A 25,115-nucleotide genomic window follows, 5' to 3' on the forward strand; every position below is an offset into this window, starting at 1 on the left:
CCTTGAATCGTAGACTTGCGACCGTGGTTCAAAAAGCCTGCACTGTCTGTAAATCGAGCAGCGTCCGAAATACGCCAAGTGTTAGTTTGCACCAAAAATCCCTATGTGGCAGGCCACTGGAGTCCAAGCGAGTCGGCATTGAACACCAATCAGAGCCCTCGCATTACTTTTCTACATTTTGACGACTCTGCTCTCCAGATATCTGATAATTATATCAGCCTCGTCTGCAATAGCTGCTGCTTCTGCAGTCGCAACCGCGGCAGCGCTCACTCTTGACCGGCCCGCGCGGCCATTTATTCTGCAGAATACCGAAATTTTCAGCCCCAGACAGAACTCATGAAGGTTGGCCATGGCTGCATCCTCACTCTCACATGGAGTCACGTCGTCGGGGTCGCTTGCAGCACCTACTGTCGGTCACCAAATCATTTGAAATAGCATTGCCACTATTGCTTTCAAGCACTCCTTTTGACTTAGCTCCACTCTATGACGTTGCAGAGAGGGGGGGGGGGGGGGGGGTCGACTGTCGGGGCCGCATGATGTCATGGTGCCACACCCGAACCTCAATTTTTCAAACGGAAATATCTCAAGAATGCTTTGTCGGAGATATGTGGGACTAACACCCCAAACTATATGGACACTGAAATTTAAATATTCACCGGACTTCCCCTTTTTAACCCTTTACCCGTCTACCATAAACGTACCGATACTATAGTATCGGTATGTTTGGCCCTCATTTTGGGTTTTTGTTGCGAGGAGACAAGGTGTGTGTGTGTGTGTGTGTGCATGCGTGTGTGCGTGTGTCAGCCAGTTCAGCTGTTGTGTGCACTTATTCCAAAATAAGGTATTGGTATATGCATCATGATCAGCACCTGGCCAACAACTGGAAAAGGACACAAACACTCACCGTTCATGATGAACTTTCCCAGAAAGTCGATGAATTCATTGTCATGCTCGTGTCTCTCTACCAAGGACTTGAGCTGGGATTGAGCGAGATTTAAATTTGGGAGGTCCGTATCAGTAAGCCCTTTCGAAAACAATGCAGAGAACAGCCGACGGACAGGCTGTATCCCTGTGACAATAAAACAAGAATAAATCAAAGAGGACATATGTGCAGGAGCGAGTGGTCTTGTTCACATTCAACCATGCACCAGCAAGCCAAAATCACCCAGCCTCATCTCCCCTCATCAGTGAGAGAGAGTGTGTGTGTGTGTTTGTTTCTGGCGACGGGCATGCCTGGCGCTATCCTGTACACGTCCGGTATTGTACCATCAAAGACAGCTGGCCACCTTATTCAAATAGGGCTTTCAACGGCAGCATCATTGTTGTAACTCGCTTTCTCTTCCTGCTCCCAGTTCCGTGCCATCTCCACACTTGTACAAATGGACGACGATAGCTACATTTAGAAGACTGTTTATTGACACGACGACGAAACACAACTATACATGACGAACTCAAGACGAAGACACGATAAACTCAAGACGAAGACATCATGAACTCGAGACGAAGACAACTTTTCATACCACAGCAACACGCGCATGCACCAACATGACGTACACACGACGTACACAAAATAACGTACTACAACATAACTCCCTCCCAAGAGTAGAATCGTCCTCGATTCTAATAATAAAACAGAGTAAAAAGAGGAAAAGATCACACAAATCACTCAATCATACCACACCAGTCACACCCAGAAATAAAACACCTCTGCCTGCACTGCAGATTATTAAAAACTCTGTCCGCCCACCCAGAACACCAGCCACGATCGCTGTCACACGTGTAGGAACTGATAACCTCAAAAACTCTACTTCACACAACACATCACCTCACGACCACGCAGAAATTCTAAAAATGTGAGAGCACAAATCATAGGAATAACAAAAAGAACAAAATCCACTGGCTCTGTGGGGGCCTCTAGTTATCCTCATAGAAGAGCAAATCAAAAAACGAACAGAACACACGCGCTGTGCGGGCGCCTCTTTACCCTCGAGGAGAGCAAATAATAAAGAACAAAATGTCGGGAGAACAGAAAATACACAACTCACATTCTCATCACGTTCACAACACACGTACCCTCTCACCAACGAAACTCCTCACGCCGTCTGCCATGTCGTCCACCATCTCCAGGAGCGCTGCTCAGCGTCCACATCCTCACACTGCAGCCTTCACCTTCCATCCTTCTTTTTTTTCTGTTTCAGTTTTTCTTCTGGGCACAGTTTTACGTCGTGTCCGGGACCATCCATCCTTCTTTTTCTTTTCTTTTTAGCTTTTCTTCTGGGCACAGTTTTACGTCGTGTCCGGGACCACCAGTGACGACGACTGCCAAGAGACGGGAGAGACGAATGATGAAGGACGAGGACGACGGACGAACTTCTTCAAGACGGACAAAACTGTGACGATAGGACGACTGGAGATGACATCGGAAACTGGGAGCGAAGGCCACGCAGGACGAATCCAGAAGTTGAAGTGTACAACAATTTCCATTACCGCTGCCACCAATGTTGTAACTCGCTTTCTCTTCCTGCTCCCAGTTCCGTGCCATCTCCACACTTGTACAAATGGACGACGATAGCTACATTTAGAAGACTGTTTATTGACACGACGACGAAACACAACTATACATGACGAACTCAAGACGAAGACACGATAAACTCAAGACGAAGACATCATGAACTCGAGACGAAGACAACTTTTCATACCACAGCAACACGCGCATGCACCAACATGACGTACACACGACGTACACAAAATAACGTACTACAACATCATAACATGATGCAACTTGGAAGTGTATATGTATATGCAAAGTGTATCGGGGGAATGCTTGCTAAGCGTTAGTGCGGGTTCAAATCCCATGCTATGTATTGAAAACAATAGGAAAAATGAAAAATTAAGCTAGCACCATAGCGTAATATAACCAGTTATTAACCACTAGCTTGGTAGAATGTAATTGTCGGGGAGGTAGAGTTTTGAGTAATGTATTTATTTGTGTTGATGAGCTAAAGTTTCATTTTTTAATACGATAATCGGGCACATGTTTTTGTATAGGCCGTCGAAGTCTGACGTCACTGCTTCTTGACAACGCGAAGTTACTTGGCCAAGTGGTGATAAACCTGCGCTTGTCGTGTTTCCAGTGGCAGCAGCATGCAGTGAACACAGCTACAGTCAAACTTCGAGCGCTCATCACGGCATTCTTTATAATTATGCGCGACCCACGCTTTTTTGACACGTACGTCACGATGACTATCTCAGCAACCTGGCTGCAAATTTTGAGCCAAGCACAACCGGGTTTGACGTCTGAAATCAGCGCTTCGCTAAGACTTGTCAAATATAGGTCAAATTCGACCTATGGACCCTTAAAAGTTCACTTCGGTGAGTATGTAGACCGTTTTGTAGACCGTTTGAAACTTGTGAGATGTGACAGAACCCTTGCAGCTAGATGAAGAGTTTGATGTTTGGTGTGCTTTGACCACCATTTTACAGACTAGACAGAAAGCAAAGTGGAGTGATAACTTAAAACCACCAAAGTAAGTGATAAGGCAAAGCCCATCCTACCTGTATTGTCAAGCCAAGGCACATCCGGACTGACCCGCAAGTCGAAGAAGTCCAGACTGCCGACCAGATTCCACTCGAGGACACCCAGGCCCGCCAGAATTCCGGGGAACACAATTGCTGTGTAGTGGAGAGCGATTGCACAGCGTCCGGGAACCAGCAGGAACACTTCAATGCTTTTGTAGGCCCTGCCGATGACCACCACAACCCTGCCCCTGGACTGCGTCAACCGCTTCAGTCTGCTGATGATGGCGTTGCGTATGCACTTTCTGTCCTTGAACTTAGCAACTACAATGTCGATGACAATGCGAATGAGAACTGGAGGTAACAAGCGCAAACAAGCCAAACAACGGGCCATTTTTCACATCATAAGAAAAGGCTGCTGGCAAACAGCTGACGATCAAATCAATCAGAAACCAATGTACATGGTGCACACGTCTTTTGATGACATTCAAAAGAGGGCAGTGTAATTGTCCTCCTAAATATTTCAATCGACTCCGTAAAGTACTCCGTGATTGTTAAAAGCTATCTAATAGGAACTAACTAAAAGTCAACAAAATGCTGTGACATGACATCAGCATCCCTAAAAAGATTGTGCCTTCAACTACACAGACATAGCCTGGGTGAACTGAGCTGCTCAACTTGCACGCATTGACTGGAGTGAGCGGGGTGTTACTCACTTTTCTTCTTTGCAACAGAGTAAGCTCTCCGCTTGGACGGGCGGAATTCGTCAAAAAAGATATTCTTCTTAATGAACCCAATGTCCTCCAAGGTTGTTTGGATGATTTCCTGAACTCCATCATCATCGCTGTCCTGCATCATTGATTTGTCAAATTCCTCATCAACATAAACTGTCACATCAGTTTCGGCTAGGGCTTCTCGGGAAGCTTCAACGAGATGTGAAGATGGGAAAGTGAACACAGCAAGAAACAGCCATATGCAATCTGCATGGAGAACGCATACACTGACACTTGCACTCCTATCCGGAAATAAAGAAGTGGGAAATTCACAATATGGACATTGCCATTTGCAACTACTTTGAATTATCAAACACGTTTCTATGGAAGTCGGACAAGCGGATATCAGTGCTTGGAAAATACTCAAAATAGCCAGGACCTTCAAACTGCTCACACATGATTTATAAGTATTATTGAGCTCTTAATTTCACCTTCTTCGATACCAGATTCTTCATTGCCATCACTGCTCGGAGGAGGTAAGAGGCCCTGCTTGGAAATATACTGGATGATGTTGCAAAGAGCCTCTGCAAACGAGAAAACAATCACCCAACGCAAGCCAAAATTCACTCTCGTCTCTCTGTCTATGTATTATTTTACTATTTACTCTGAAGTACATCTACATATCATCTTTGCCAACGGAAAGTATACGTCTCTTCTTCACCCCTCCCTCAAGTTCTCTTTATTTGACTCCATCTCTGTATGTGCTTGGCTGTCTCGATGAAAGGATTGATTTTACACATGACGGCAATCTACGAAAGGCCGGGGAAGAAACTCATCATGGCTATCTACCGTTGGTTGCCTGTTTGGCTCACTCTATCTCTCTCTATCTCTCTATCTTTCTCTCTCTCTCTCTCTCTCTCTCTCTCTCTCTCTCTCACACACACACATACACACACACACACACACACACACACATACACACACACACACACACACACACACACAGACACACACTCTCTCTCTCTCTCTCTGTTTCTTTCTCTCTGTCTCTCTGTCTCTGTCTCTGTCTCTGTCTCTGTCTCTGTCTCTCTCTCTCTCTCTCTCCGATCTCTCTCTCTCTCTCTCTCTCTCTCTCTCTCTCTCTCTCTCTCTCTCTCTCTCTCTCTCTCTCTCTCTCTCTCTCTCTCTCTCTCTCTCTGTGTCTCTTTCGCTCTCTCTCTCTCACACTCCCTCACTCTCACACTCCCTCACTCTCTCACTCACGGTCTCACTCTGTCTGTCTCTGTCTCTTTCGCTCTCTGTCTGTCTCTCTGTCTGTCTGGCTGTCTGTCTGTATGGCTGTCTGTCTGTCTCTTTCGCTCTCTGTCTCTCTGTCTGTCTCTCTCTCTCTCTCTCTCTCTCTCTCTCTCTCTCTCTCTCTCTCTCACACACACACACACACACTCCCTTACTCTCTCACTCACTCGCGCTCTCACTCTGTCTGTCTCTGACTCTCTGTCTCTCTGTCTGTCTCTCTGTCTCCCTGTCTCTCTCTCTCTCTCTCTCTCTCTCTCTCTCTCTCTCTCTCTCTCTCTCTCTCTCTCTCTCTCTCTCTCTCTCTCTCTCTGCCTCTCTCTGTCTCTGTCTCTTTCTTTCTCTCTCTCTCTCTCTCTCTCTCTCTCTCTCTCTCTCTCTCTCTCTCTCCCTCCCTCCCTCCCTCCCTCTCTCTCTGTCTAACTTTCTCTCTGTCTCGCTCTCTCTCTCTCTCTGTCTCTCTCTCTCTCTCTCTCTCTCTCTCTCTTCCTCTCTTGCATACTCAATCTAATCTGGATGCTAGTCGGTCTGGTCTGTCCAGCAAGCACTCTCCGTCGTGTTCTGTCTCACACTACCCATACTATCCTATCTCTCCGCACTACGTGTGGGTAAGAGGAGACCAGCGAAGCTTACCGATATTTTCAGCTACTCCAGTTCCGGCTTGAAGGTACTTGATTCGGCTGGCTGACGCTGCGGGAATGCTGTACCTCTCGATGTATACAGTGCGGGGATCCAGGTCTTCTCCCGGACGTCTGCTTTCTGGACAGCAACACCAATAGACACAAGTAGAACAAATATGTTGTCATCACAATGCATGCATCCCGACGGATAGCGGGTATAAGACAATACATCGTATTGCAAAGTTGTTTATTAGTTTGAGTAGCTCGCAAGATGACCTGGTCAAAGAACAAGAATAGCGAAAGCTCTGAAGCTACTAGAACTTTTACTTTCAAGTGATAAATTTGTTCAAAATGAAATGCAGCAACGCTCTCACACACACACACACACACACACACACACACACACACACACACACACACACACACACACACACACACACACACATACATGCACACACATACATGCACACACACACACACACACATACACACACACACACACACACACACACACACACACACACACACACATACATACACAAAGTGTGTATGTGGTGGTGGTGGTGGTGTGCGTGTGTGTGTGTAAGAATTTCAATACTGCCTATGAAAACGGGTGACATAATTGAGTGCCCAGTTTTTCTGTGCTTCCCGCAGTTTGAACACCCGGTCAATGCTTTGGTCCGATAAAAAAATGATTTGTTCAACATACCGGTACACATTATACACTTTCCCCATTTGTATCATTCCCTCAAACTCATGAAAACTGTTTATCTTCACCTTTAAGACGGTCTTTCACAATGCTGATCATTTGATCGTAGCGCCGGGTAAAACCCATCACCTTGACGACGTCACAGAGTTTCATATATGTTTCCATCTCTCCGGCAACAATCATATTGATCAGCTTTTGATTGTGCTGGGTCTGTCCTTCAGTCTTGTTTATTCTTGTTAGCATCCTAATGGAGTCGAGATCTAACAAGTCACACCGTTGCGCAATGTTGCGAAATCGATCCGGGTCCAAATCGTTCATCCACACCTGGACGCTACTGACGAACGTATCATTACGGAATGGATTGTCTGCGTAGAACGTGGCAATATTATGCATACACAGACACACATACACACAGAGAGACTCACACACACATGCACACAGACAGACAGACAAGCATACAAATACACACACGCGTGCGCACACACACATACACACAGACACACAAACACACACGTGTACACACACACACACATACATACACACACACACGCACACATAGTTGATCTCTCGTTGATATCAGCCATGCAAGAACTTGGTCAGGAGAGGTTAGATTGACCTGTATATGATATTATAAACACCTCAACGCCCTGCCAGTTGCAGCAAGACTATAAATAACCCTTTGTGTACGGACTGTACAACTTTCGATCCCCTGGGATCGAAACTTTTCAAAATTTCAATCGATCGGAACTCAGTCATTCCTGGGTTATTACCAAAAATTAAAATATGTACGTCGAAGAGAAAACTCTCAGCTGTCCATTAAACACCACCAAAGTTCAACACATTGCAGTAAAAGTATAGCAACAACATACCTGTGTGGGACAAAATGGAGAGCATGTCCTTGCTCCTGTCCACATACCCAAGTTCCTCAATGACAACACCGAGATCACGATAAGTCTTTAGGCCACCAGCTCTGAGCAACTGGATGAGCTCCTCATTATGAGCAGATTGTCCATCCCGGGACCGAATTCTCTTTAGTCTCTCTATTGATGCGCTGTCAGTTATGAGATGTTTCTTGATCACCATCTGTCGCAATCGATCTGCGTCAACTTCGTTCAACCATGGTTGAATGTCACACACAAACCTTACCAGGTGAAACGGATTGTCTGTTGCGAAAGCAGCAAAATACAGAAGGCACAGATGACACAAAAACACACAACTTAACACAACTACATGTCAAGAAACAAATAAAAATGGAATTGCACAACACCGATAATACATGGAAAGGAATTTGAGTGGACACACCCATTCCCATAGCGCTGCACATCCGAACAAGTTCCGTTATTTTACAACGTTTCGGCACTTGGCCATCGTCAGGTGATAAGAACAATGGACACACACACACACACACACACACACACACACTCACGCACACAGACGCACACACACACGCACACACTCACATGCGCACGCACACACACACACACACACACACACACACACACACATGCACACACACACACACACACACACACACATTCCCAGACCCGCACATCGGAGCGCTTCAGTGATTGCTTCAATGGACAGCTTGGAGTTTTCTCTTTGACCTACATATCTTAGTTTTATGAGCGTTAGCATGCTAACGCGAGTTAGCAGCCAGCCCAGCGAGCTGGCCCAACCTGCACGCATGCGTGAGTCACGTGGGCACGCGCCCTTCAAAATCCTGTACAATGTCTCTTTCATGTCATTGCTGTTTGGACTTTCGAGCGTGCAACTTGCGGAACAGGTGTTCCCGAAACAATTTCCTTCCGTTAGACTTTCAAGCTTGCATTCTCGTATCTCTACGTTTCAACTCAGACTTCAATGACGCCTGTTGGTGCCTGTTGGTGCCTGAAACAATGTCGTCGTCTACAGTGGAACGTCGACTGTGGATTTTTAGCTTGCGCCATCATCAGGTTTCCTGAAATGAAGTACCTCCACGCGATCTCAGCGACCCTTGTTTGTGCCTTGAAACAATGTCGTCGTCACCAACCGGCGTCCAGCCTCTCCGGATCGCCTCGCTCTACCTGGCTCCGCCGCCCGCCTACTGCGAACGCAGCGACGGCCGCCACGCAGCACCACCACTGCAACAGCAGGCGCGAGCCTGACGATCGTAATTCGTATCCAGAGAGGCGAGTTCGTGGACTTTGATTTTCTGTTGGAAGTAACAACGGTAGTTGTCCACTGCCGTCACCAACGCCACCCAGCTTCTCCTCGCTCTACTAAATAGTTACTTGGATCCGTATCGCCGCTCGCCGCCAGCAGGCCGGACCCTACTGGGAGCCCGGTGCAGTGACGACCGCCATATGCGCATGCAGCACCAACAGCAGGTGAACCTGACTGTCCTATAGTCCTTATGCACATTGTACAGATGTACGAAGTTCTGTACTATGGCCGTAGGTGTGTACATACCCGGTTGGGTGTTCATTGTGTGCTATACATGCGCGTTTGACCCATTTAGCCTCACAATTCATGGCAAACGATCACTTTTCAAGCCTTCTTCACTTTGGGATTGAACTAACGACTCGCTAGATCTCTGCCGGAAAAAGATTTCGTATGAAATGCCTTCATGGCCCATTTCATAGTGGAAATAGCAGTAAACACAATAGGGTCCTGCACATTCAACACCCAACCGGGTCTACGGGATTCTTCAAGATTATACGGGATTTCGTGCATCTGTACAATGTGCATAAGGCCTATACGGGCCCTTCTCGATCGTGTCCAGAGAGGCGAGTTCGTGGACTTCGATTTCCTGCTGCCCGATACAGTTGCAGTCAGTCCAGCTCCGGCGACGTTCCAACTCCGTAACCCCTCATATGTTGCTCTTTTGGCGCACTAGCATTTATTTGAATCCGAACCCAGAACTGCGCTTCGTAGGCTGCATGACGGTAGCACTTGAGTTGAGACCTGGACAGTGTTCATGAATGGTCTGTGTTCCACTGTTCCTCACCGCGTTTCACGAGTGCCTGTGGACGTATTTGGCCACGATCGTCGCGGCCAATCGCCAGTTTTTGCCACCTAGAAACTGGACGTTATCAATACTCAATCTGCGGACAACTGTTTCGTCCTTTGTGGACTCATCAGCGCAGCACAGAGGGAATTAAGCCGAACCTGTAGCAATGGAAAATAAAATAAAATAAATCTCCAAAGCCAGGTTATCAATATCAACTTGTGGCAACTGCGCCTCGCGGTGTACTGGAACAGCACGACCCGCCTGCCAGCAGTGCAGCTCAGTGCACTCGCCAGCATTTCCGTGCGCATTTCGTCCTACTCACCAGTACAGATCCGCATCACGTACCGCAACCGTATGCCGCTACTACGAGTACGGCGCTTGCACGTGTCAGCTCAGGCAGTGCTACCTCCAGTGCCGACAGGAGCACCCCAGGGCAAAGTGTAAGGCCTCATCAGTAACTGTGTAAGCACTCAGTTTCTCACTTCTCAAAATTACTGGACTCACATCCTGATCCTATGCTCCGGAGGTATGTTGCACATGGTCGTAATTGTGGGGTTGTGGTAGGTTTCATCGGCACTCAACTAACTGGGATCCATTGAATTTAACACGGTCACATGCTAACCCAGATTATATTTCTGCGCAACGATCCGTTTCTTGCAGCAGGCTTGAAACAGCTGGCCGATCCGTTTCTTGCAGCAGGCTTGAAACAGCTGGCCCGTGTTCTTCACCCCCTTTCTCGCCTCTGTGCTGTTCCGGCGTAGATGCGGTTCCTAGACGAACGGGAAGTTACACACGACACACCCTTTGTAAAGCCTGGAGGGTCGAAGTGTCAACGATTACATTCCAGCAGACCGTATCTCTCCACAATGTCAAGACGACAATGCTGCAAACATGATTAGACAATTGCTCGCCCCGCTGTATCTTGCTAAGCTCAATGTTAAAAGTGCATTCTGCCGAATTCCCGTCTGCCCGGAGGAGTGGCCCTTGTTGAACCGCTGGCAGGATCAATACTGTTATGAGAGCGTCCTGCCCTTCAGACTGTACTACGCTCCAGGCCAGCTATATGGAACTCTGTCGCATCCGCCAGTGAATGGATTGTGTGCGGGCAGTTCGCACTCCCACGCCTGTTGCATTACGGGGAATACCTCAATTAATGTTACTTCCTCAATGCATGCTCTGGACTTGTGTTACCTCGCCAGCAACTCGCTATTCTGCTCCGAGCGTTTACATACCTCGGTGTTTCTCTGGCCCCAGCAAAAGTGGAGGGTCCAGCTCAAGTCCTGACGTTATTGGCATCTTCCCATTACGGGAAATACCTCGACTAACGTTTCTGTCTCCATGCATGCTCTGGACTTGTGTTAGCTCGCCAGCAACTCGCTACTCGGCGCCGTGCGTTTACATACCTCGGTGTTTCTCTGGCGTCAGCAAAAGTGCTTCCTCGATGTATGCTCTGGACCTGTGTTAGCTCGCCAGCAACTCGCTACTCGGCGCTGTGCGTTTACATACCTCGGTGTTTCTCTGGCGTCAGCAAAAGTGGAGGGTCCAGCCCACGTCCTGACGTTTATCGGCGTCATCCTGGACACCCGCGCGCTCACATCAGTCTGCCGATGGACGAACTTGCCAAGCTTCACGACCTCCTACGGGCCACTCTCAACACAGCTTCAATTACCCAATGTCAACTCGAGTATCTTCTGGGAAAGCTCTCGTTTGCTACAAGAGTGATAGTCCCAGGACGCACATTGCAGATTGTGGTCACTTGCCAACCGGTACCGGCAGCCGTATTACCTGATCAAGCTCTCCGAAGAGTGCCTCAAATACCTTCGCTGATGGCCTGAGCTCCTGGAATAGTAGAACGGCCGGTCCTTCTTCCTACACCCTAAGTGGACGCCGTCCCCCAACTTGCTGCTATTCACTGATGCAAGTGGTGCACTTGGCTGGTGCGCAAACAATTGCAACCGGGGATAGGGCAATGGACAGTCAATCAAGCAGACCAGCCAATCGCAAAGAGTGGTTTGCAATTGTGGCAGCACCTGGGAAAGCTAGCGGCACCAGCAGCAGATGCCAATCGATCGGCTTTGCAGCAACTGCGAAAATCTTGCTCATCAGTTGTGGCTATGGCCTGGCGTTATACACCGGCCACTCGTTTCGAATCAGCTGCCGGACTCGATATTCAGAGAGGCGGGAAGGTGGAAAGCCATGTCTGCCCGAGTAACATTCAGAGGCCACCAGCAGCCAAAGCATGGGTGGCTGTGGCAATGGCCTCAGCCCATGATATCGAGTTCCTGTTAGTCAATCGTTACCGAGCTTGCACTGCTTACAAATATCACAGGTAGCTGCACTTTGTGATCCGCTCTGGGAGTGCCGATTTATGGAATATATGCTCTCAACTGGTTATGCATCTCTATATATCTAGCATTTGGCGGCTCTATTCAGAGTCATTGGCGGCTCCATGCGGAGGCATTGGCGGCTCCATGCGGAGTCATTCGGCGGCTCCATGCGGAGTAATTGGCAGCTCCATGCGGAGTAATTCGGCGGCTCCATGCGGAGTCATTCGCTGGCTCCATGCGGAGTCAATTGCCGGCTCCATGCGGAGTCATTCGCCGGCTCCATGCGGAGTCATTCGCCGGCTCCATGCGGAGTCATTTGCCGGCTCCATGCGGAGTCATTCGCCTGCTCCATGCGGAGTCATTTGCCGGCTCCATGCGGAGTCATTTGCCGGCTCCATGCGGAATCATTTGCCGGCTCCATGCGGAGTCATTCACCTGCTCCAAGCGGAGTCATTTGCTGGCTCAGCTGCGAGCCATTATACCAGTTGCTCGAATCGGCACTCCCAGCTTAATGCAAAACTCGGTTGCTCTGTTGTGAGGTGGGGGGATGCTAAATGAGCGTTAGCATGCTAACGCGAGTTAGCAGCCAGCCCAGCGAGCTGGCCCAACCTGCACGCATGCGCGAGTCACGTGGGCACGCGCCCTTCAAAATCCTGTACAATGTCTCTTTCATGTCATTGCTGTTTGGACTTTCGAGCGTGCAACTTGCGGAACAGGTGTTCCCGAAACAATTTCCTTCCCACCCTCCCACCCACTAGCTCAACTCATGTTTCTGGCGCACACATGACGGTATCTGTAGTCCATGAGAATATATGCTCTCAACTGGTTATGCATCTCTATATATCTAGCATTTGGTGGCTCTATTCAGAGTCATTGGCGGCTCCATGCGGAGGCATTGGCGGCTCCATGCGGAGTCATTCGGCGGCTCCACGCGGAGTAATTGGCAGCTCCATGCGGAGTAATTCGGCGGCTCCATGCGGAGTCATTCGCTGGCTCCATGCGGAGTCAATTGCCGGCTCCATGCGGAGTCATTCGCCGGCTCCATGCGGAGTCATTCGCCGGCTCCATGCGGAGTCATTTGCCGGCTCCATGCGGAGTCATTCGCCTGCTCCATGCGGAGTCATTTGCCGGCTCCATGCGGAGTCATTTGCCGGCTCCATGCGGAGTCATTTGCCGGCTCCATGCGGAGTCATTCGCCTGCTCCAAGCGGAGTCATTTGCTGGCTCAGCTGCGAGCCATTATACCAGTTGCTCGAATCGGCACTCCCAGCTTAATGCAAAACTCGGTTGCTCTGTTGTGAGGTGGGGGGATGCTAATGGGGTACTAGCTGTGCTAGTACTCGTTAGCAACAACCCGAACTAGCGCGCACACTGCACTGCATTACTCTCTGCTGCCTTCAAGACTGACGTCATGCGCTTTGCTTTGCTGCGTAATCACAAATGGCACTCAGCCCGTTTTGCCGAAAAGAAAACAAATCTTGCTTGCCCTGTTGTGTTCCTCCAGACAGCAGATCGTGCTTCCGCAGTGTTGCTTTTCAGCGTTCCTTTCCCTTTCATAGCTTTGCCGCCAGCCCGAGTGTCATCTCGATACTGTATTTATTCAGCATGTCCGACCTAACTGTCGACACTGTGAAGGCAATGACTTGCCAAGCTCTCCGCGGCGAGCTTTCCCAGCGAGGCCTCAACGCGAAAGGAAATAAAAGCATTCTACAAGACCGTTTGCTTGCACAGCTAGCCCTTGGAAATCAGGTCTGCTCCGGCCTGGAAAACCAGCAACACGACATTGCGGACACGGCTCGTGAGCCCAGGAGCCCGACCGGCACCAATGCCTCCTCCACCAGCTCAGGCGACGTGGGCGCAATGGATCTCCGCGCTCTTGTGCGGGACGAGGTGCAGTCGGCTTTGTCGGCCGCCATTACAGAGAGCATCGTGCCGCTCCTAACTCAAGGCCAAGGCAATACGGCTGCTGCCGCCACAACGCCAGCCCAAGGCCCAGGCTCTTGCAATCCACCCGTCCAGCCACCAGCACCAGCTGTGCCCAAGGCTGTGCAGGAGCGTATCTTGAGAGGTGAGTTTGTCGATCTGTCAAGTTTGTTGCCTGAGATTCTCGCACCCCCCATTCACACTTCCGGCCGAACATTCCGGCTGGTGCACAGCCCGAATAGCGACAGCCAACTAAACATTGTCGAGTCGGATGATGCGAAGCAGGTACGTCGCAAAGTCCACGACATAGCTACCTGGCTCGAAGCATGGACAACTTACATGTCTGTTGTCACGGCTGCTGCCCCACACCGTACTGCCGAACTGATTGCATACCAGCAGTTGATCCTGACTGCTAACCGCCAGTTTTTTCCAAGCGCGTGGCTGGAGTACGACCGCCAGCTGCGGATGCTCGCGGCCCAGCAACCGGGGACGAAGAGGTTGGACTCCATCGACGTAAACCTGTGGCAGATAGCATTCACAGGGCATGCGCGCCCAACATGCGCCCAATGTAAGACTGTTCACCCAGGGGCGGGTTTGTGTCCTTTTCGTCCCCAAGCCCATTTCCCCAAGCCAGCAGCATTTACCTCCAGTGGCCGCACCCACACCAATGACGGCCAGGAAATCTGCCGCAATTTCAACGGAGGCCGCTGCTCCTCGTCGTCGTGCCGATTCTCCCATACTTGCAGCCAGTGTGGCAAGGAGCACCCACGCACCAAGTGCAACCAGCAGCAGCGCGGAGCCAATCGGCCACCGCGCCGCTCCCAGTAGGACGGCCGCTACTGAATTGCCTGACGCTGTACATAGCTTCTTCCCCATACACTCTGCATACACCCCACTGCTAGCTGATCACTTTGCCCGCCTGTTGCGTCACCACCCAGATCAGTCCTTTGTTTCGTATGTTCTCCACGGCCTGCGCCATGGCTTTGCCCTTGGTTTTGCTGGCCAACATGACATTTCTGTTTTCTCAAATAATCTGCCCTCGGCTTACACTCACGCTGCATTTATCTCCGAGCAATTAGCTGCTTCCTGCGCACGCGGCGAGACCGCAGGCCCATTTCCCTCGCCGCCATTTCAGTTCATGCGCTGCTCTGGCATCGGCGCCGTCCCCAAAAAGAACGGCAAGCTGCGCATGATCCACCATCTGTCTAGTCCAGCAGGCGCCAGCGTGAACGACAGCATTCCCGCCGAGCCGTTCTCTCTGCACTACGTGAGCATTGACGACGCGATTAACATCATCATGTCATGCCCACAGCCTGTGTACTTGTCCAAGCTCGATGTTCGCAGTGCATTTCGGCAGATCCCCGTCCGCCATCAGGACTTTCACTTACTTGGTATTCGCTGGGAAGGCTCCTACTACTACGAGCGTGTTCTGCCTTTCGGCCTTCGCTCCAGCCCAGCCATCTTTGACTCAGTAGCCACAGCAGTCAACTGGATCATGCAGCACGAGTTTGCTATAGAACACCTGCTTCATTACCTCGATGACTTTCTCAATATCTCCACTGGTTTGGTTGCAGCCAACCAGCAACTGGCCATCCTTCTCCGGGCATTCACGTATCTCGGCATTCCCCTGGCTCCATCCAAGCTCGAAGGGCCATCACCATCATTGACCTTCCTTGGTATTGTGCTAGACTGTGAGCGCCGCGAAGCCCGGCTACCAGAGGACAAGCTCTCCGAGATCCGTACGCTACTCAGGGCCACTGTTAGCGAGCGCAGCATCGGCCAGCGTCAACTTGAGTCCCTCTTGGGGAAGCTCGCTTTTGCTGCCCGAGTCATCGTTCCGGGACGCACATTCATGCGTCGACTATGGTCCGTGTGTAGCCGATACCGGGAGCCCCATTACCGTATCAAGCTAAGCAACGAGTGCATCGACGATCTGACTTGGTGGCTGCGCCTGCTGCAGGACTGGAATGGGAAGTCCTTCTTCCTCCATCCGCAGTGGACGCCATCTCCTGACATGCAGCTATTTACCGATGCGAGCGGCTCGGTCGGCTGGGGGGCCTACAACCACGGTCGATGGATTCGTGGCACCTGGTCCGAGAAAGATGCCGAGCGCAGCATAGAGTGGAAAGAGTTGTATGCCATCTTGGTAGCGTGCAGTACCTGGGGCTACGAGTGGTCCAAGCTCCGCATCCTCTTCCACTGTGACAATTCGGCTGTTGTTGATTGCATTCGATCTGGCTGCTGCAAATCTCCTCCTGTCATGTCTTTGCTGCGCGAACTATTTTTTGTGAGTGCACGGTGCAATTTTGCTGTCTCTGCCGTTCACATTGCTGGCCATCACAATGTTATTGCTGATTGTCTGTCTCGCTCCTTCATGCAGGCATTCAGACGCCACGCCCCGAACGCCAAGGCGGCTCCGGACATTGCCCGCCTGCCTCAGCAATGCTAGCCACTGTCTGCCAATATGCTGCTTGTGCCGTGTCGAGGAACACCCGCCGCACTTACACCACCGGTGAAGACCGCTACCATGATTTCTGCCGCCTGCAACACTGGTCACCCTATCCTGCTACCGACATTATGCTGTGCTGTTTCGCGTCGTTCCTCACACGAACTGTAAGACCTGGAACTGTATCTGTCTATGTGAGTGCGGTGCGTAATGCCCATCTCGAGAACGGGTTTGCTGACCCCTTAGTAGATGCATGGCTTCTGAAGAGGGTGATGAAGGGCATCCAGCGATGCCATGGTACGGCTGTACTAACCCCTCGCCTTCCTATCACTATGCCAATCCTACGACACCTGATAGACGCATGCCGGAAAAGTAGTACCCTCAATGGCCATGACAAGCTGCTCTACCAAGCTGCCATGCTGCTAGCGTTCTTTGGATTTCTCCGGTGTGCTGAATTCACTAATGGCGTCACACGGGGCTGCATCAGCTTCCCTGGTGATGGATGCCTACAGCTCTTCCTGCGTTCGTCCAAGACGGACCCATTCGGCAAAGGCGTCACGATTGACATTGGACCATCCGTACCGCCGTACTGCCCGGTCCATGCCATGGTTAGCTACCTGTTTGCCACTCGTCGCCAAGGAACCGAGCAACGCTTGTTCATACTCTCGAACGGACAGCAGCTGACCCGACAGTCATTCACAGCAACAGTACGGTCTCTTGTTGCCACTGCCGGGGTACCATCCCAGTCGCACTACTCCGGGCACTCATTCCGCATCGGCGCAGCCACCACCGCTGCGATGGCCGGTGTCCCCGACTCCCTCATCCGAGCGGCAGGTCGATGGAAGAGTGATGCGTGTCTACGCTACATCCGGACTACAGCGAGCGCTAAACGCCAGCTATCGTCCCGGCTTGCTGCCGTGTCACGGATGCCATGATGCCTGACTCTCGTGAGTAATGAGCTACTGAACTCTAGTCGCATGATACTTGCCTGTGCTGACATCAATTGACCTTTGCTGTGCGTCAATAGTACTTAGCTAACGGGGTGCTGGTTTCATGGGTCCACTCTCACAACTGGTGTTATCTAGCTATTTGCTGCAGCTCTGCCTTGAGCTATATTACATCCATTTAGCATTGCAGCTCTACGTTGAGCTTACAGCAGCTCTACTTTGAGCTAACAGCAGCTCTACTTTGAGCTAACAGCAGCTCTACTTTGAGCTAACCGCAGCTCTACTTTGAGCTAACCGCAGCTCTACTTTGAGCTAACCGCAGCTCTACTTTGAGCTAACCGCAGCTCTACTTTGAGCTAACAGCAGCTCTACTTTGAGCTAACAGCAGCTCTACCTTGAGCTAACCGCAGCTCTACTTTGAGCTAACAGCAGCTCTACTTTGAGCTAACAGCAGCTCTACCTTGAGCTAACCGCAGCTCTACCTTGAGCTAACCGCAGCTCTACTTTGAGCTAACAGCAGCTCTACTTTGAGCTTCAAACCAGTTGTTTCGAAACCAGCACCCCTCAATCCAAAGATGCCGCTTTGTTGACTTGTTGTGTGAGGGACGGGGGCTAATGGGGTACTAGCTGTGCTAGTACTCGTTAGCAACAACCCGAACTAGCGCGCACACTGCACTGCATTACTCTCTGCTGCCTTCAAGACTGACGTCATGCGCTTTGCTTTGCTGCGTAATCACAAATGGCACTCAGCCCGTTTTGCCGAAAAGAAAACAAATCTTGCTTGCCCTGTTGTGTTCCTCCAGACAGCAGATCGTGCTTCCGCAGTGTTGCTTTTCCCACCATCCCTCCCTATCCAACTTATTCACACAATCATTATGATTATCGTACCCACTGATCGGGTCCACTCTCACAACTGGTGTTATCTAGCTATTTGCTGCAGCTCTGCCTTGAGCTATATTACATCCATTTAGCATTGCAGCTCTACGTTGAGCTTACAGCAGCTCTACTTTGAGCTAACAGCAGCTCTACTTTGAGCTAACAGCAGCTCTACTTTGAGCTAACCGCAGCTCTACTTTGAGCTAACCGCAGCTCTACTTTGAGCTAACCGCAGCTCTACTTTGAGCTAACCGCAGCTCTACTTTGAGCTAACAGCAGCTCTACTTTGAGCTAACAGCAGCTCTACCTTGAGCTAACCGCAGCTCTACTTTGAGCTAACAGCAGCTCTACTTTGAGCTAACAGCAGCTCTACCTTGAGCTAACCGCAGCTCTACCTTGAGCTAACCGCAGCTCTACTTTGAGCTAACAGCAGCTCTACTTTGAGCTTCAAACCAGTTGTTTCGAAACCAGCACCCCTCAATCCAAAGATGCCGCTTTGTTGACTTGTTGTGTGAGGGACGGGGGCTAATGAAAAACAACCCCGGAACGACTGAGTTACAATCGATTGAAATCTTGAAAGGTTTCGATTCCAGGGGATCGAAAGTTGTACAGTCCGTACACAAAGGGATAAAATAGTAAATTATAAGCTCCGGAGCTCCCAAGAGTGTGCAACTCTGCATATGGGATGTCCGACGGTGAAAACTCACATCAGTTTCTCAGGTACGTTTTGTACTACGAACAGATGGAGGATAGCGTGCGCGCAATCCGAATATCTGCTATGATCATGCTCGGGATTCACATACGCGCAGTGAGGTTCTGTCAGAGAATGTTTTTCATTACTCCGCTGCTCGCGAAAAACGGGCTGGAAACGTATAACTGCGACACTGCGACGCGCGATGTGAGTTTTCGCCGTCGGCGAACCACATAGAAAGGATATCAGCAGCTGCACACTCTTGGGGGCTTATACACTCTTGGTTTCAGCTGTGAGTGTCCTTCAACAAATCTATCACATCATGCAGGTGGCATAGGGAATAGTAACCGAGACGTCATGTCGCCTGCATGCACTATGTCTCACCCCCTATTGCTTCAAAATTCTAACCAAAATTTGAGCCCATGAGCACTTGAAGAAAGATCATACCATGGGAAAGCATAATTCAGTCTCTGCCCTATTTTCTCAAAACCCAGTACAGGTGGAACCCCCCCCCCCCCCCCCCCCCAGGAAAATACTTTTAATTATTCGGACATTCTGATTATCCAAACATGAACCCACAAGACAATAAGTATGTCAAAACGCTCTCATGGTCGCGCAAAGTTGCGCTATGGACCTTAGACACAGATTTCACGGATACTGAACTGACCGGCACAGCCTGCTCATGCAAACTGAACTGACCAGTACAGTGTACAGTGAACTTCGAATTACACTTTGCTAACTTCGAATTATCAGCACAAATCCAATATATTTCCTATGTAAGTGGAATCCGTGGGACTTCTAATGAACCGGACGTGTCCAGTTCGAGGTTCAAATTATCAGAAATTTTATGTGGGAATCGTAATGATAGAAATCGGTCCTGGAAAACTTCTAATAATTAAGCCATATTCGAATTATCAGGATTCCACCTGTACATGTGTTACACTGCGTAAGGACGCTGACAGAGTGTACAAGAGACAATCACTATGGCGTACAGACTTCACCGTAATCTGAAGAAAGGCAGAGGCTTCCTGGAGCTTCATCTCTGAAATACGGCATTCATTGTTGCAAGTGCCGAAAAAACGTCGTGATATAACGGAACTGGTTCGGATGTCCAGCGCTACGGTAATGGGTGTGTGCACCCGAATTCCTTATTTGTGGATAGTTTAAAAGCGCACTGATAGAGCTTAGCTATCGTTACGGTGTTGCGACACACACTCACCATCCATATTTGGGATAAGAACAACAATGTCCCCGATCACTGTCAACAGTATCACCGAGCACTGCAGCGAGGGTAGTTCCGGCTGATGCCGATGTCCCACCTGACACACATCAGTGGCCACCAGGACTCTAGCAGAGCACAATCTTGCTATCCTGATGCACACAACAGCACCATCACACACACACACACACACACACACACACACACACACACACACACACACACACACACACACACACACACACACACACACACACACACAAACACACACACACACACATGTTCAGTCCAGTGCTAACAGGTTTGGGGTTGCTCGATGCAATGCACAAGTACGCAGCCCAGTGTCTGCAGAGTGCAGGTCTGGGGTTGCACAGCACTATGAACCAGCAGCGCACAGCCCATTTACAGCATGAACGAATTATTAATGTTGTATTTCTCTATCTTAAAGTCAGTACTCCAAGTAAGGGTACTGTAAAAGCCATATATATATATAACGAAGTGCTAACTCTAACGAGTTAGCGAGGAAAAATCTGTCATTAAAATAGAAATCGTTATACAGAAATCGATACATATACTGTCCTATTGAGCGTTGAGAATGAGTGAGAATCGTTACATTTGGTACACGTAAACTAGTCAATTTTGGGATATCGTTATATTTGCGCCTCGTTAGAACGAGAGAGCTTGGAAGCTCAGGGCCCTAAGCTATGCTTTTTTGCCTTGATGACCTAGACAAAAAAAGCTTAGGGATGTTATAAATTCTTTAAAATCTTTTTTTAAGACATAACCTGGGATTCGAACCCGCACTATCGCGCGCCCTGCATGCATCCCCCGATACACTTCGCATACATACTAGGTTATTCTTCCAAGTTGCTTCACGTTATGATCTTGCATTTGAAAGCCCTATTTGAATATGCATTGTGGCCAGCCGTCTTTGATGGTACGGTACGATAGGGGATAGGTACGGGACAGGTACGATCGAGGGTAATACGACACCGTCTTGATGACGGCAAAAAAAGCATAGGGATGTCATAATTTTTTCAATTCTCCTTTTTTTAGGCATATCCTGGGATTCGAACCCGCACTATCGCCCTACATGCATTCCCCCATACACTTCGCATTCATACCCATTCTTCCAAGTTGCTTCACGTTATGATCATGCGTTTGAAAGCCCTATTTGAATATTGCGGCCAGCTGTGTTTGATGGTGCGGTACGGTACGGGACAGATACGGGATAGCGCCAGGTGTGACACAAACACACAAACAAACAAACAAACACACAAATACCAAATTAAAGCTGTGTGGACCCTGGCTAGCGCCAGACGTTACTGAAGTAACGTCTTCTGCATAGCTACGGGAATAATGGCTTTTACAGTAACATGAATGCAACTAACGTGTCCCCCCTCCCCACACCACATAAATTGAGTTGAGGCCAACCATTACGCTCTTCTTACCTGTAAAGGGGACATATTCAGTGAACAGGCTGGATTCCCGCCAGGCCCAGACTCCATACCAATATTTTAGGAAGCAATTCAAAGTCGGGTACCCGTGCTACCCGTGAGGACCTCGGGTAGTCGGGTACCGAATAGTACCCGAAAACCCGAGGTCACAGATGACATCATGTACAGTGCACGTGTACAAATAATTCACGCATGTCTACCCAATGCGCAAGGGAAGGGGCCGGTGTGCATTGTGGTCTTACCATGGAAACATTACCCGACCGGGTACCCGTGCTACCTGTGGAAAACTACCCGGACCCGATACCCGAAGAAAATGCTACCCGACTCAGCCCTAGAAAAAAACTACGCTAGTAGACCTACGGGATTCAGCGCAGAGCAAAACATAATGAGTCATGATACACTGCATGCATGCAGTGTAGCCGTGAACACTGCGCTGGTGAACAAAGAATGCAGCAGCTTGGCAGCACGTGACCCGTCGTACCGCAGTACGCGACGCCGTCGCGGCTTTGAAATGACAGGAAACACTGCGAGAAAAGGCAAAACGAAAATACGTGTCCCTTTCTCACAACTTCGAAGAAACAAACAAGATGCGACCAAGAATCATTTTGAGAGTCAACGTCAATACTCTTGTGCAGTTGTTCAAAATTCTTGTCTTGCATTGTGCAACGCAAGAAACAAACAACCCACGAAATGACTCGTGAACTAACTGTAGGCTAAATCACTACATGTACGTGAAATTGCGTTCCAAAATAAACTGAACTTTCTGAGACATTTCATATTTCACATCCTGAGAGAAATATTGAATAAATAGTAAATACATCATAAAAAAAACACATGGCCACGACGGCCTTCCCAACAATACTTTTATACTGTGATTTCTGAAGCAATGGGCTATTTGGGCCAAATTTTCCTAAAAAAATTCACGGGGGGGGGGGTGGCCCCCAGGAACCCCCCTCACCCGCATTTTTATGGTCGCACCAATGATTATGTAGAAGACCTTCCTACCCTGTAATATCACTACAGCCGTTAGTAAGACTGTAATGCACTAGACTGTGCTCGGTCGAAGTGGCCTACCTTTCGAGGAAATACGCCCGCTCCTTTACGATACGTCGATACGTCCTGGTCACAGTGGCTGGCTCCGAGTCCGAGTGCCTGGGACTCGGAGGTACTACTACTAGTACTACTACTAGACTGCTGCTAGTGCTAGTATCCGAGATGATGTATCGGACAACTAATATGGACCGGTTGATGCCTGATGGGACTGCTAGCCTAGAGTACTGGATCGAAGTCGACCAGACACTACTCAGAGTACTCTGCAGATCGCGGACCGCATACTCAGACTGCGACCTATGTACATCCAGCTGGCCGCACCGTCGTCAAGCGGCGCGGTATAGTCTAGAACTCCTTCTTCATATCATGCGTGTCCGCCATTCTACCAAGGGAAAGTTGTCTACTCCTTCTTCCGTTGATAAAGCTGAGGCTTGTGCCTTCAGACGTGTACAATGATAATGTACCACGGTAGTTGGGCAAGCTCTTACTAACTGTTATTATTATTATTATTTCACCGTCCAATGGCAGAAGCCAATGCAAAGGAGGGGGCGTTAGCCAGCCACGGCAAGAGAAGAAAAAAAATGAAGGATCTTAGATGATAATCGGAAGAAAATAATGCATCAGTGGGGTGAAATGTATCACTATGTTGACCATGCATGGTGGAGAGCGGCGAGATAAGCTAGCAAAAGAGGCGAGCGAGCCTACAAGTACAACGATTACGTGGCATTGCCATTGACATGGTCTATGAACCAGATGAACTATTAGTATTACTTGTTACTTTTTTTTAAAGTACACTGAAACATCCCTCAGACCGGGGGTCACCCTGACAACAGTGGCGATAGCAATAACATGTTTGTATAAGGCCCAAACAAATAATGACCTTGTTTCCGGTCAGCCGACCGGGCCACTTTTTCCCAAATTCTGAAACTTTTTTTGGTCCCAAATGTATACAAACGGTGGCAATGCCATGTGTGCAAGTGCACTCAACGAGTCATAACTCAGTCAAATCTCAACCGAATTCCACAATCGAAACACCTAGAAGGTAGCAGAGATTCTCAGCTGTCGGCTCGAAACCCTCCGGGGTCGATACGAGCTAGAAGAACGGAGCTGGAAGGACTCGAACTGTTTGCTTGATTTCTCAGGATGTACGAAAACAGGAATACACCACATGCTGTACAAGAACAGTGAGTCAGTCAACTCTGACATTGATCCTTGCCATGATATATGTACAATGCACATGTGTAGGTGCTCTTGTCCATCAATACCACAATGATTGAGGAACCAAAAAAAAGTATCCAAAAAAAGTTTCATTCCGGCCGACCGAGTCTCCTTTTCGAGGGGTTGCCGACCGGAAACAAGCCTTTTGTTTTGGCCTAATTATAATATGTACATGTACCGACATTCCGTCAGCTCAGTAACCATGGTAACTTAGCTCCCCAGGGCCTAGGGCGGCAGTAGGGCACAGTCCGGACACAGCCACACATAGGTAGGCCTCCGCGGAATATGCTCGTATTTTTACCGATAATTCCTTTGAGCATTGCTCAAAATTACGTCCGATAATTCCCGTAATTCCACCAATAATTCTCACAATAATGCTTTTTTTCTTCCCTTTTTTGCAGATACCGTACTGCTCACGGGTTTTTTTGCCACTTGTACGGGCAAAAAAATCACGGTTCGCGTGAAACTCGGCTGGAAGCTTTTTTTTCTTTCTCTTTTGAAATACTGGCGATCAACTCATTCAGGATCACAAGCTTTTTGGTACAAATCAGGGTGTTAAAATGGAAAAAAATTAAAAAAGGGGGGGGCATTGCTCAAATTTTACCGATTATTCCACAAAAATTGCCAATAATTCCCGTTTTAAAAATCACACCGATAATTCCCGAAATTATGCCGGCATATTCCGCGGAGGCATACACATAGGCCCCCGTGTAATATGCCGGCATATTTTTGAGCATTTTCGGTACAATCCGCGAACCCAGCACTTTGCAATTATTTGGGCTCGTGATGCAGCATTTTGGGGAAACGGAGCACTTGGCCGTTGTGTATCAAAATTGAGAGAAGAAAAACTTCCCAAACAAGAACGTCACTTCCGAATTCCGTGGGTTAGCTTCTTGTTGAGTAGTTTATGTTGCATGGCAGACTCGAGCAAATCTCTTATTGTCAATAATTGAGTATTTTCTGACTCCCTGGTTTTGACGGCGTGTGCTGAGGATTACAAAAAAGTGAGCATTTTCCGAGCATTTTCGGCAAGGTTTGGGAGCATTTTCGGCAAGGTTTACGAGAATTTCCCAAAAGCATTTTCGGAAAAGTTTCGGGCATATTTACCGGGGCCTAGCCACA

At 49.0% G+C, this 25,115-nt stretch overlaps 2 protein-coding genes across 3 annotated transcripts in view; one reads left to right on the top strand and one right to left on the bottom strand.

The window, feature by feature from the left end:
* LOC135815723 (uncharacterized) overlaps positions 1-23,340 on the bottom strand; it is a 58,251-nt gene extending 34,911 nt beyond the window's left edge. Inside the window, exons 1-9 of one of the 2 annotated variants that reach the window (XM_065329055.1) lie at positions 22,800-23,340; positions 20,269-20,420; positions 7,721-8,014; positions 6,920-7,216; positions 6,156-6,281; positions 4,721-4,813; positions 4,233-4,439; positions 3,556-3,870; positions 905-1,069 (exon numbers count right to left, since the gene is read on the bottom strand). In XM_065329055.1, the coding sequence (XP_065185127.1) occupies positions 905-1,069; positions 3,556-3,870; positions 4,233-4,439; positions 4,721-4,813; positions 6,156-6,281; positions 6,920-7,216; positions 7,721-8,014; positions 20,269-20,275 (1,504 nt within the window). In that variant the 5' untranslated portion in view covers positions 20,276-20,420; positions 22,800-23,340. The remainder of the gene's footprint in view (positions 1-904; positions 1,070-3,555; positions 3,871-4,232; positions 4,440-4,720; positions 4,814-6,155; positions 6,282-6,919; positions 7,217-7,720; positions 8,015-20,268; positions 20,421-22,799) is intronic. The other variant, XM_065329056.1, reaches the window with a different exon arrangement.
* Positions 13,486-18,839, top strand: LOC135815722 (uncharacterized). The gene is made up of 2 exons (XM_065329054.1): positions 13,486-14,234; positions 16,470-18,839. Exons 1-2 carry the CDS (start codon positions 13,607-13,609, stop codon positions 17,468-17,470), a joined length of 1,629 nt encoding a protein of 542 aa, XP_065185126.1. The 5' UTR covers positions 13,486-13,606; the 3' UTR covers positions 17,471-18,839.
* Positions 23,341-25,115: the final 1,775 nt, after the last annotated feature.

This window comes from Sycon ciliatum, chromosome 4 (genome assembly GCF_964019385.1).
Source record: "Sycon ciliatum chromosome 4, ocSycCili1.1, whole genome shotgun sequence".
Taxonomy (NCBI): Eukaryota; Metazoa; Porifera; class Calcarea; order Leucosolenida; family Sycettidae; genus Sycon; species Sycon ciliatum.